General features: G+C 45.9%; 1 protein-coding gene across 2 annotated transcripts in view; it reads right to left on the bottom strand.

Moving 5' to 3' along the window:
• KCTD15 (potassium channel tetramerization domain containing 15) overlaps positions 1-13,618 on the bottom strand; it is a 186,822-nt gene that overhangs the window by 29,080 nt on the left and 144,124 nt on the right. The window contains exons 2-4 of one of the 2 annotated variants that reach the window (XM_010213503.2): positions 10,324-10,475; positions 9,092-9,175; positions 4,541-4,716 (exon numbers count right to left, since the gene is read on the bottom strand). In XM_010213503.2, coding sequence (XP_010211805.1) covers positions 4,541-4,716; positions 9,092-9,103 — 188 coding nt within the window. In that variant the 5' untranslated portion in view covers positions 9,104-9,175; positions 10,324-10,475. Of the gene's footprint in view, positions 1-4,540; positions 4,717-9,091; positions 9,176-9,920; positions 10,073-10,323; positions 10,476-13,618 lie in introns of those variants that run through there. The other variant, XM_088536530.1, reaches the window with a different exon arrangement.

Below are 13,618 nucleotides of genomic sequence, written 5' to 3' on the forward strand. Positions count from 1 at the left end.
AATGTGTGACCACACCAGGCCTGCTTGGAAACAGCCACTTTAGTTATTAAAAAAAATCCCCTTCATTTTTGCCATGTTATTAATGCTACTGAAAGCACAATGTTTTAGAAATATATTCCAAACAAAGGAACATACTTATCTTTAAGAGAGGGTTATACAACTAATACTAATTAGCCAAGAATGTAAGGTAAAAATATTTACCTTTCACAGCAGAGCAATTCTTAAAGTGATCACAACTGTTCTCTGAGATACATACTATATAGAGCTGTAAAAAGGACTGACTTTTGATGAAAAATTTATTCATCTTTCGAACTGAAACTCAAAATCAAAGCTTTCAGTGAAAATTTGTGGTAAATACAGATCTGAAACTTTTAATTCTTTTCCAATTAAAGTGGAAATTCAATTCAGTGGGAATAAAACCGAATGACCTGGCAATGTCTTTGGACTTCCCTACTGCACATTAAGAGCTTGGACTTTTTTTTTTTTTTAAAAAAAAAAGAACTGTCTCACACCACTGGAGAAACACAATTTGCAGCTCACTTCATAGATGTGCTAGAGCCTTTGCAGCCTTTACAGTCTGTCATGTGAATCCATATTCAAGTGTCAACGTGTGAAAGGGCTGCTTCAGAGGTAGCATGGGTGAAAACATGAATGAAATTTCTACAGGAGCTGCTCTCAGAGATGAATAATTTTTCTATTTAGTTGTTCACTTTAGAAAAAAAAGCTGTTGATGGTAAGAGTGCACAGGACTGAAATCAACAGATTTCTTTTTCTTTTGCACACCTGCAGTTCATAACTACCAGAGCTGGTGGTTTTAGTGGGCGAATGCACTTGAAATAAACTGTTGAAACTGAGCCTTAGATCCAGATAAGGCAGTGTCATCCTCTTCTGTACCTCCAAAGCTTGTTAACTTTAATGGCAATCTAGAGTATACAAACACAAGTAGCTGTAGCAAGAAGGATTAACAATCTCACTTGTGAGATCCTTTGCCTGACTACTGTTGTCAATCACAGGGTTTTATGTGTTTCTCATTTTCCTTGCCTTTCACGCTCTGAAAGGCCAACTTACTTGTTTATACGATGTGTCATTCAAAAAGCCAATTTGGAAGGTGCGTAAGAGTAATGAGTAAGGTGAACATGACTGGTTTAGAAAGTGTCTCTTAGAGCGGCTGCTTAACTCTCTTCGCCTTTGTCACAGCAGTTGTGCGCTGCTTGAGTTTTCTCTTCTTTAGATGAGAGACCTGATGTAGCCCATAAAAATTTACTGGAAAGAGGGCGTCTACCACGTTTAATGCCTAATCTGGCACCCTTTGCTTATGCAAATTCAATCAATGGACAAATTCTCTTCTCACAGCGGTTGCACTAATACAAACAACATCAAAGCCGTCCTCAAAGTTGCTCTGAAACATCTCCGGGATCACTGAAATGCAAAGTTTGCCCTCTGACTCCACATCCCCACCTGCTCGCTCACGTGAGTACGACGCACAGAACCAGGCCCTGTGTTTGCCTGAGTTAGAGGCACCCACAGCGAGCAGGCGAGCACAGCCAGCCGAGTGGGCTGAGCACCGTCGATCCTAACAAATTACAATAAGAAATGTATCACGCTGCCTGCTGTCAGGTGTAATTTATATCATACCAGAGGGGTGACTGGAAAGCAGGTAGAGGCAGGAACTGGCCATACCTCTACTTGCTCCTGCTGGGCCTGATCTTGCAAGCCGCTGGGAACTCTTCCCTCCCACTGAAGCCAACGCAAACCGAGCTCCTTCAGGACCTAGCAGGATAGGGCCTCCTTTAAGCAATTCTGAAGGATAGACATGATTTAATGGTTTCGCTAATTCCCGTTAGCATACCATTTTTGCACGTGCATACCCTGATTGTATTGATACATAACTGCACAACCTGAACCTGTCCTTAAACACACTTGTACAGTACAAATTGCAAACTAAGTTTATTTAGGATTTTGAAGCACAAGGAGAGAAACAGAGATGGTAACACAAATAAACAGGAAGATTATTCTCACAGCTTTCATTTTTAGTGAGTGCAAACGGTAGCTTCTGTGGCTGGATCTCTGATGTAGCAAAGCATTTTAACACATGCTGACACGTTTCGCTGAAACAGAATCTATGCATTTAATTGCTTAGATTTGAAGCTTTTAAGCTCACATTCAAACTAAGATTTTAATGCCTTACCCAAATGATCCAGAAAGTGCTGTATGCAGATGAGTATGGCCATGCCCTGTCTGTGGCCCTGTGTGTCATCCCTGATCATGAGCTACTAGTGCTCTGGCAATACTACCACATGTCTTACTCACAAAGCCTCTCTCTTCCTCTAGCACCTGTGAGAGCTCCAGGATTGCTCCCACTCCCAGGCCGTGGTGGAAACACTCTGTCTTTACGGGAGATGCACCACAGAGCAGAGAACGCCAGCACGAGCTCAACTCGTCCCACCGAAATAACCGTGAGTTAAACTTTCGACTTAATGGGGAATGAGTGCTGGCCAGACTCAGTGGTGGGTGGCCAATGAAGTCTGCTATACAACATAGTGCAAAGCCAAATACAGTTTTGACTCTAAATGTAGGTTCCACACTCTATACAACTTCGTAACATACGTAGCAATATGTCTTACTGAAGGTAGTGGTGGGAGGTGACATTGTGGGCAACTGAGGAAGCAAACAAGCCTTACAAGATAGCACAGCAAAACAAACCTAAGACAGTACATGGCAAAACATCATGCAGTCCATGAGCTCCAGTCAGTCACAGTTTTATACTTTCAATTTAAATAAAAGTACAAAACCAGTAGAAATACGTTTCAAATTTTTTTGACAAACAGAAAAAAAAATGATAGTTTTAAATCAATACCCTATTTTTCCTAAATAAAAGCTGTGAATTTATGTGTATTTTCCCAAGGCTTATATAATGGAAGTTTTTATTAAATAACTCAGATATGGGGCATATTTTAAAAACAGTGTCAGCCGTGATTTTTAGAATGTGGAAACAGATGTGCTGCTCCATTACAACTGCTGCATCTTCTCTGTATTTTTTGTACTATGAAACATCCGTCTGTTTTTCTGTGTTACAAATCTCTTCCCACTGAATAGATTTCTTCTCTGTGATTAAATAAATAGTCCACAGACATCATTAAACAAGAACTGTCCAGCAAAAGAAAAAACATGTTGTTCAGGCCCAACTTTAAAACATAAACATTTTAATAATTATTTCTTTTCCACAGACCATGTCAACAGCCACCTCTCCTTGGCATGAAATCACAGCCATATGCTTCATGACATCAGAGGCATTTCAAGGTATCTCCACAAATGCCATTTATTGCTTGGGAAGCTACCAAATGTGTGCAGAAATCCCTACTTCTTTTAAAGGAAAAATCCTCTAATTAAAACATTTTTTTCCACAGATTGTCTATATCAAAAAAATCTGTCTCCTTATAGCAACGCTGGCCAGGCAGGTGGCAGAACCTCCGACAACTAACCCTGCTGGCCAGACTCCTGCCTTGCTCCTGAGCCCAGGCGCCTCCTTTGGCCAGTCTGACAGACACTTTGATGCTGCTCATCTCACACCTTCTGCTGGCTACACGAGGCACGTAACCACTCCGACAAACAAACAGCCTACACGCCAAAAAGCCAAACTATTTTTATGTTTGACTCTAAATCCAAACCGGTCGGGTATAGCTAACAGAATACACCAAAGAATGTGCTTTAACCCTTAAATCAGTGATACTTTTCCCTCTCCCATGATAGGCACAATTCTGCCGAGGACGCCCACCTCACATAGTGCCCAGCACCCTGCGGATCCGGGACGCGGGCGAATAATGAAGAGCCTGTTACTTATATGGGTATTCTCATGCCACTGGTATTCATAATTACACATATCTGGAGTCTCCTCTGTGATAATACTGATCAGAACGGAATAAGCCTTGCCAAACATGTCATTAGCATGTTCAGCATAAATCAGTTACCTTTAATCATGCAAAGATTAAATCTAATATGCAGCTGCAAACAAATACATGAAGTATGCTGGCCATTGTACCCAAAGTAAATGACTACAGTTTCACTGCGGCTGGTATCAGCTGAGAATAGAGCCACAACTGATTTTAGGGTTTCTGTCAGCCGGCAGAAACCTCTCCTAGCTCCAGTGTCATGGAGTTGTTCTGTTTTCTTAAAAGCCAAAAAAAAAAAAAAAAAAAAGGAGAGATTTCTTTATTTTTAATCTGAAATAAAGAAATTGCTTGGTGTAGCTGTAAATAAGCTAGGACAGGCACACCAACAGGTGCTTCAGACATAACGATATAGGGCAGATGTTGAGAAAGAAGGCAAATAGATTCTCTAAATAATAGATAAATTTTGCAGGCTTTTTTTTTTTCCTATAGAATCCTAGCGAAGTTAATGTATAAATCGGAAACTGAATTATTCATAAGTGGTGAATATATAATAAATCGTATTTTACATTGAAGTATTCCTCACAGGTCCACGCGTATTTCCGTGCAGTGAAGAGAAAGAGGCGGGGGGCCTGCAGATGCCGAGCTCTTACCTGGAATCCGGATACTTGGTGAGGGTGGCCAGGCTGCTGGTGTACATGTGTCCTCCTACGTCGATGTGCACGGGGGCATTGGACTTGGTGAGCTGCGCCGGGAGCGGAATTCCTTGAGCAGCCAGAGGAGAAACCGGGGATCGTGTTAGAGACAGACGGGACATGCTTCTTCCCTCCTGGAAATGGAAGGCAAAAAAGCACAGTTTCTCTTAAATGTAGCAGTGTGCCTTACCTTTATTTCTAGTGTGATCACAGATCTAATCAGATCATTTTTGCATCTGCCTGATCACATATTCAGCTAACAAATTATTGCCACCACTGTAATTAAGTGTATTTGCATCATTTTCTTCAAAGTACCAGAGGGGAAGAGAAAGATGCTTATTAGCAATAAGAAATCAAGAAAAAAAAATTTCAAGGTGTCAGCCTCAAGGGGCATAAAACAAACTGCAAAATTCTAATTAAAGGTCGCGGGCTTATGTGTTAGATGTGAAATATCCCCTGACAAACGAATAACCAATTTGTGAATTGGGATTCAGGGGTTTTTGCAAGTTTGTCTCAGTAACGAGACACCTCTAAATTAGTGACTTCCTCAGTACCTAAGGCATTTAGTTTATACATGTAGTAAATTTCACATCAAACTAAGATCAATTTTATGTTTTTTAGTAATTGTGAAATAAATGGATAATTTTTGCTTAACTCTTAATATTAGATATAAATAACTAAATAAGCTTTTAAACTGAAGGCAATTGATACATGCAAGCAGTGAAAACAGAAAGACACATAAACTGACCCATGTTTTCATGCCAAGAAGCGTTAGAAACTACTACCCAATCTGGCATGTGAAATTACAAATAAGCATTTCCAACAATCTACTTAATATTTACTGTACTAAAAATATTTGAAAATTGGTTAAATTACTGAATTGAGTACAAATATCTTCAGCTGACATTAAAAAAGCAAAAAAAACCTTAAAAATAAAAAGGAATACTAAAATAAAATCAATTCTCTTCAGCAGTAAAAGCACAGCTTATTCTGCATTAAGTATTCTGTCTCGTGAAGCTAATTTAAGTTAAACCAGTACAGACAGCATATATGTCAAATGGAAAAACACTCAGTCTTTTATAAAAGTTGAAGAAAATGTCCATCCTTTCTCCCCCTTATGGCTAAACCAACATATGCAAAACATTATAGTCGAAGACATTTTTGAATATAATCTAATTTTCTTGGTATTCTGTATTGCAAGCGTGCTACCAAACATCCAGACTCTTCCTTACATCTGACAAGCACTTTACATACAGTATTACCAAGTGAATTTCATTTCTCCCACATTACTTGGAGCATGTTTCTTCGAATTCTAAAGCTGCTCTCTGCTTTCTTTTAGCAAGCAGTATTCTTAACAACAGCCCTGGCTGCACCACTCATTGAACACGCAATTAGCAACATTCTCTGTAAAAAAAAAAAAAAAAATCTAGCTGAGCTATAAAGAAAGGGATTGAAAAATCTTTACACATCTGGACAGCCTCACAAGCCTTCTCAACATCCTGCTCTCCTGTGTTCTGTCTAGCTCAGCCCGTGCGAATTCCTGCGTCCCCAGCCCGGATACATCACCCCATTATGGATCCACATGGCTCGCTCCTCGCCGGCGCCTGGCACCGCAGCCAGCGCGCAGCCAACGCCAGCTCGCTCCTAGGACGTCTGGGGCAGGCGCTGGGAAACTGGCACTAGCCTTTTCGCTGCAGCACCACCTTCAAGGAAAGTGAGTGAGTCCTTTCATGCCCAAGATGCTGCTTGCTTGCTTCCCACAAGAGCCTGTTGTGGGCAAGCTTTAGTAAATATGCCATATGCCATAAATAAAGGAGCTAACTTTCAGTTGTTTCAGAAACAACTTAGCATGTAAGTACCTACAGGATCTGAGCAATGTGTTTACTAAGCTCAGGGTGCCTCATCTGTCTAGCAACAGAGACAAAGATGCTTTTATCTTACCAGAGAGCAGTGTAAACTCATGCTCCCTCTCTATGCCTCCACTTAAAGGAAGGGGTCAGAAGACACGGGCTGAATGTCAACCCCGTCTTTGTTCAGACCCCAACTATTATTGCTAAGGATAAAGGTGCAGACCTTGTGCAGCACAGGGCTGCCTTAGCTGCGCATCTCGTGCAGTTTCACCAAACAAGTGCCTAATTAGGACTCATCTGCACCCCTTGTTACCATTCCTAAATGAAATCAAAAGACGCGGAGCCCTCTGTAAACGAGTCTTACATTTGGCCACTTGTCTGGAAATGCAGACTTCAATTTTAAAATATGCACAGATAGCTAAAGATCAAGTGATCTTCAATCTATCTGTGCATATTTAAGCACAGCTGCTATCTTAGGATTTTGTTTAATGTTAGTAACCAGTAAATTTCTTGATCTGTAAAGTGTCTGAGATGCTCAGTGAGGCCCTATTCACACACTAGATATTTAATTTATACTATTCACTGGAGGGACCTTTTGAACAATCCTCTGCTTTTGGTTTCTCTCAGCTAGAGCATGTGTTGAAAAAAAACACTTAATTATAGAAAATCACTGGAAAGCTAAAACAGTTCTCAAACTTTTATGGCTTTTCATACTTACTGAGGATGCTACTGTTTTTTGGGGAGGTGGGGAGAAGGGGAATTAAAACACACGCTTTTTCCTTGTGTGGGGAGGATTTGTACGAAAAAAAAAAAGAGGAACCCAATGTGTTTATTAACACATTGAAGTTCAATCATTTTTTGTATGACTTAACTATGGAGGGGGGGTAATTGTTACACACTACATACAGGGCATTGAAAACAATTCTATTTCTCCTCCCACTCACCTCCCAAATCCATATTTCTTAAGGTACCTTAACCCTATTTCTAATGGTTCTCTCCTCTTTTTAATGCAAAATGCTGATAAAATTCATCACATCGAGTAATGTACTTATTTTATGCACAAAGCAAAATCCTCAATATATTTATCCAGTGAAAGTCTTTATGCACGTATTTTCTAATACTGATGTGAAAATTAAAACCTTAAGGGTAAATATTGCAGAAGCTCTACCAAACTTCATTTATTAAACCATGTAAAATAACACTGGCTCTTCAGTTGCCTACAACAGGATATAGCATCCCAACTAGTGGCACGAGCAATAACCCTGCTCTAATAAGTAACACAGGAACCTGCTAAAGGCAAAATCAATAGAGCCTGATTCCCAAATTATCTGAATATTTAGTTTTTCAAACATCAGACGCCAAGATCTTCCAGAGCCAGCTTATCTTTTTCTGCCTTTCTAAGCTAACTGCATAAGTACTGCTTGTAAAAACTATTTGCCCATGCAAAGTGAAATAATCACAATGCCATGCTCATTTACACACAAAATGATTTTGTGTCCCATTGTGCTCACAGTTGTTCAGCTCTCTAGGGGTGATTAAACTAGCTATGCTGCTACAGCTTGAGATGATTTCACTGAATCGTTTCTCCATGAAGTTGCTTCTTTGCTAAGCTGTTATTTTAACCATAAAAGGTAAACAGAAGGCAGTTGTAAGAGCTCCATTCAGCTCCGTGCCCAGGGCTATAACCCTGGGGCAGAGAATGCTGAAAGACTGCAGAATTTTCCAGGGTGTTGCCTTTCTTGCTCTAAAGCCTTCAGGAATACTGTTCATTTAATACACACTCTAGATGATACATTTCAGATCCTACTAAAAGAAAGACTTCAAAAGTGTAAGAACTTTTGGGCGGATGAAGCTTTCCCACCTCTGCACATAGCTCGGGGCCATGGTAACCAATACTGCTGTTGATGTTGGGAAAATACAGTAGAAATAAACTGCACAGAGCCGAGCAGACAGATAGGGACAAGGGAGGTGAAAGGTTGCAGGGAAGAAACAAGCAGCAGTCTGGAAGGGTAATGAGAGAAAAGGGGAGAGAATGAAAAAGGAGGCAGCTCTGAAGGAGGGACAAAGTTAAATCAAGGAACAGGCACTTAAAAGACTACAGATGGGAGGCAAGACTAATTAAGGATGTAAAAGCGCTTTGTTTCTAAAGTTTATTGTTGCCAGGATAAAAATTAATTGAAACTAATGCTGTTATTCACTCGTGCAGTTTAATTCCTTCATGCACATTTAAGACATGAAATGAAAACTGCAGGTTTAAGGACCTGCCAGGAAGCAGCCCTCCCTCCCGCGGGGAGGCGGAAGGGGCATCCCGGGCCCGCGTGCAGCCAGCTCAGTGGCTACCACAGGCACCAAGTCCAGCGTGCGGCAGGACCGCTGGCTCCTCTGTAACGAGATCAGCACCAACATCTGTTCCCTGACTGCTTCCTTTATTGGATTCTCGTTGAAGCTCTTTTTTTTTTTTTTCTCCCCAGAGCCCTTTATTTCTTTAACAGCAGCTCTATCACAGCATTGGGAGTAAAGTCACCCACGGCAGCCCCTTGACCTGCCCATCCCCGGCGCTTCTGGGCAGCAGCCAGGCCCCGGAGCGCGGCGGGCGCTGTCGCCTCCGCGGGGCATGGCACCCAGCGCCGCAGGGGCACAGCTCCCCGCTCCCAATTACCTTTGTCTCCATACACCCGCACTGTGCGCACCGCGGCTGCCTCCTAAGCCACTTGCAGACAATAGTTTATGCCGTGATCCCAGCCTAGAGACAAAGAAGGGACCGGGTTATTCGAAACCTCTGGCCAGATGGCTCCAAAATTCAAAGTCCATAAACATTTGCACACACGCACACACCTCCACGCTGGCTCGCGAAACACGGCACCCAGTGACAGGGAAGACGGTGCCCAAAACTTTTATAGAGGGGGGAGAAGAGCTCGCTGGGGAGCCGACACTACCAAAAATTGTAAAAGGAAAAAAAAAAAAAAAAAAGAAAGCAAAAGAAAAAGGCTTTCTCTTCCCCCAGCCCGCCTGTTTCTGGCAGTCTCCAGTCTATTTAGTGCAAGTTTCACGTCACCCAAACGCCTTCCCCTGCTGATGGTCAGAGAAATCACCAGCAAGCAACGCACCCCGGTCACCGAACTTCTGCCTTTCTCTTTTGAACACACTGTATGCCCAAAGGTAAAAATTCAACCAAAAAAAAAAAAAGGGCACAACATGGCGTCCTTTACTTATTCTCACATAACAAGAAAGGAGATGTCTCAGATGAATGCAAAAAAAGAAAAGAAAAACAACCCAAAACCACCCTGCTCCCGCTGGTGCCGCGCAGCCCGCGGCGCACACACGGCGCTGGCACCGCGGTGCCCGCGGGAGCTGCAGCCCGCGCGGCCGCCCAGGCGCCCCGCGCCGCGACTTTCACTGCGCGCCCGCCCGCGCTGCGCCGCGCGCTTCGCCCTTTGCCACCCGCCGCCCCTTTGTGCCGCGCAGCCTCCCCGCCCGCGCGCGCGTACCCTGCGAGCGAGCGCGCAGCCGCCGCCGCCGTCCTCAGAGCCGCGGGCGCGGAGGGAGCGCGGGCAGCGCGGGCCGCGAGGCTCCGCCGGCGCTGCCCATGCTGGCGCGGAGCAAAACACAACATAGACGCGCGCACTGTGCGCACAAACACACACACCGCGTGCACACGCGCGCACTGTGCGCACACGCGCGCGCGCGCACGGCGGCGGCTGCAAGCGGCTCCTGTAGCTTTAACAAAACCCCCCTCCGCCGCCGCTGCCTCCGCTCCGGAGCCGAGCGAGTTTCCAGAAGAGGCACTTTCCAAAAAAAAAAAAAAAAAAAAAAGGAAGAAAAAAGGCGCGCCCGGGATGCAGCGCCGCGCCGGGCCGCGGACGGAGCGCGCCGCTTGCGCCGCTTGCTTACCTTGCGCGCAGGAGCAGCTGCGAGCCCCGCGCTCCGGGCTCGGCGGGGCTGCGTGGTGATGGGCTCGCTTTGGGCTTTTATTACTATCTTTGCTCCTCAGATCCTGCTGTGATTATTATTATTTTTAAAGCTTCTCGCTCCCTCTTCCCTCTCTCGCTCCCTCGTTTTTTTTTTTTCTTGTTTTTGCTGTTTCTTTCTGTTTATTTGGTGTGTGTGCGTGTGGATGTGTGTGTGTGTGAGGGGGGAAAAAGCCTTTAAATGAAACTGCCGAGGCTGTTATGAGAAGAAAGGCAATAATCCCGTCTCTAAATAACAGAGGGAAGGGAGAAGAGGAGGAAAAAAAGCGAATTCTTGCTCAGGGCTTTGCAAACGCCTGCAGGGCAGAGGATTAGGCTACAATTAGCTCAGCCCTTTGCTCTCGCCCGAGCTAATTTTGCGATGAAAATTGGATATTTTTCCCTCCTTTCGGTGAAGATTTCCAGATTTATTTCCCCCCCATACACACCAGAAGAAAAAATAATAATAATACAACCCTTGAAAATGCAATAAGGCTGGGAAGGCGCCCCAGCCCGCGCCCCCGGCGCCGCCGCCCGCAGAGCCCCCTCCGCGCGGCGCGGGCGGGGCCGCAGCCCGCGCAGCCCCGCGGAGCCCCGCGCAGCCCGGCCCGGCCCGGCCCTGCCGGGGATAACGGTTCGGTGCTGGGGAGGATCAGGCCACTGTCACGTCCTTCAACAGACTTAGTGAAAAGAAGGAGGAAAGGGCGGGGGGGAGGGGAAAAAAAAAAAAAAAAGCTGATTTTAATCATTGTCATTTGGTCTGATGTAATATTTCCCCAGGCATTTTCAGCTAGGCATAAATTTTCAGCTCCCAAATAAGTAACACAGGGCACGTTTCTCACATCTCTTGACTCCTCGGTTACAATTAGGGTAGCACCCACTCTGCACTTGTTGATAAACTAGACCAAGTTTAAAAATAAATAATAATAATCGCCTCCCCCCTCCAGCGGGGCGGCCCCCCCCGCGGCAGCGGCGGCCGGGGGGGGCCCCCAGCGCGGCCTCCCCCTTCCTGCTCGCCCTCCGCTAATGTCTCGCATTGTAAACGCCAAATTTCCTGTAGGCCATTAAAACCAAATGACGTCTATCGACATGCATTGTGCGCCGGGGCGCCCGCCCCCGGCCCCCGCGCCAGCGCAATTAGAGCGCGCGGCGCCGGCCTCCGCGGGCGCCTCCGCGGGCGCGCAACGGGGAGGGGGGAGCGCTGGGTGCGGGGGGAGGGAAAAAAAAAAAAAAAAAAAGGGGGGAGCGAAAAGCAAAGCCCGCCCTCAACTTTCCGCCCGAGCAGGCCGGGGTGGCCCCGCGGCGCCGGCGGGTGGTCCCCGCGCAAGCTGCGCCGCCCGCGGATGAAGTTTGCCCGCGGGCTGTGTGTGTGCAGGGGGGTGGGAGGCCGCTCTGCGGCGCGCGGGGCCCGCTGCGCGCCCGCGGAGCGGCGGGGACTCGCGGGGCTGCAGCGCCCACTAGCCGCGGAGCGCGGCGCAGCGCGGCCTTACGTAACGCGGCCCGCGCGCGGGAGGGAGGGAGCGCGGCGGCCGCCCCCTGCGCGCCCCGCGCGGCCGCCCGCGTGCTGAGGCCCCTCACGTGCTGAGGCCCCTCACGCAGAGTTTGCCTTTTTTCCCCCTTTTTCTCCCTTTATTCCCCCCCTTTTTTTTTTCTTAAGTTATCTTCCGTGGCAGGAATAAACAGAAACTTTTTTCCTAAGGGTAGCTTTTTTTTTTTTCTCTTTTCTCTCCCCCCCCCCCCTTTTTTAAGAGTACAAACTACAGGAGAAGAGGGAAATTTTCTCATTAAAGTTACATCCCTGCAGTTAGTTCAATTACTTGATATATGCAGAAGATGTTGTAAATTTAAAGATTTAAATAGCTTACAAAGATGCCGGAGGCTCCATCAGTTAATTTCCTTAATTTATGGATTTTTAGCTGAGCTTCTGAAATGAAAAGGAGAATGAGAACTAGGTCAGCTGAGAGATTTGCATCCAGAACAGACTCAGATTTGTTTTCCTTGACCATCCCCTGGGCCCAGGTAGGTTCCTCCGCAGGGGCCTTCGCGCCGGGGCTGCCGCGCGGCCCGGGAGGCAGCGCGTGGCCCGGCCTTCGTTCCGGGATGATCCCCAGCTGCAGCCCGGCTGCTGGCAGTGCCGGGCGGGCCGTCGCGTGGGCCGAAGCTGCAGCCCTCGCCACTTGTGCCGCTCAACAAGTGGAGAATGAGGAAGGAGGACGGGCGCCACGGGGGCTCAGCACGCGGTGAAGCCTCCGCTTTTGCTGGGGTGCGGGCAGACTGTTCGGGGTGACCTGGTGACTTAATTTTCACTTCCTCTGTGAATTACCAACTGGTAAGTGAAGAATTAACGAGCATCTCGAGCATCACAGAGGCACGAGGCTTCTGTGTTAAGGCGCAGTATAGAGATGATCTAAAAATCCTGTGCAGAACGAAACGTAGGAATTGGTTTCTGACTCATCCCAGACGCAGGGCTGGTAAAGAGTTGGGGAGCAAAGCGAAGACGGAGCAGTGCTTGGGACAGGGAGGGTGCGCGCGTGGCCGGCGCCTTGCGCAGGGCTGTTCCGGCAGCGCGAGGACGGCCGGTGCCCGGAGCCCGGAGCTGGTGTCGCCGCGCTCCGTGCTGAGCGTAGCAGAGGTGCGCGGTGCCGCTCCGTACGCGCTCGTTTCTTCTCACCCGAGCGCCTCTGTTGTTGTGTTGCAATATGCATGAATATATACATATGAATTAATACTTAAAAGATTGATACAAACTAAACAGTTTTAGGAAGCAACATTGCAATGTGGTTAGTATTGGGCTTCATGATTTAGCATTTCTTTTCCCACTAGATGAAGTTTCTAAGATTTGCAAGGTACATGTCAAGGACGGGTATATAAATGGATTTTTATTTATTCACAACTCCAAGACTAATTGCTTCTCTTTGCCTGAAGGCCAAGAGATTGGTTTTAATATGACACTTCAAAAGTATTCATAGAACTACAGAGATACTAAGTGTCATTGTTTAAGAGAGAAATCTCGCTGTGGTACTTGTGACCCTGAAAATAAAATCTTCCACATTATTTTAAATTCTAACGTTGTTTTTCAGAGTTTCACTTAAAGCTCAACTATTAAGAACTGTACAAAGGAAAATATTAAATAGAATGTACTGAACAAAGGAAAAGAAGTAATTTTAGCAGGGAACATAACTTACTTTCTCAAAATTTTATTAGGGTCCTTATAAAGCAATGCAAAATTTATAACATAA

The sequence above is a fragment of the Tinamus guttatus genome, unplaced genomic scaffold (genome assembly GCF_059628265.1).
Source record: "Tinamus guttatus ecotype Peru unplaced genomic scaffold, ASM5962826v1 Tinamus_guttatus_pri_ptg000674l, whole genome shotgun sequence".
In the NCBI taxonomy this organism is placed as follows: Eukaryota; Metazoa; Chordata; class Aves; order Tinamiformes; family Tinamidae; genus Tinamus; species Tinamus guttatus.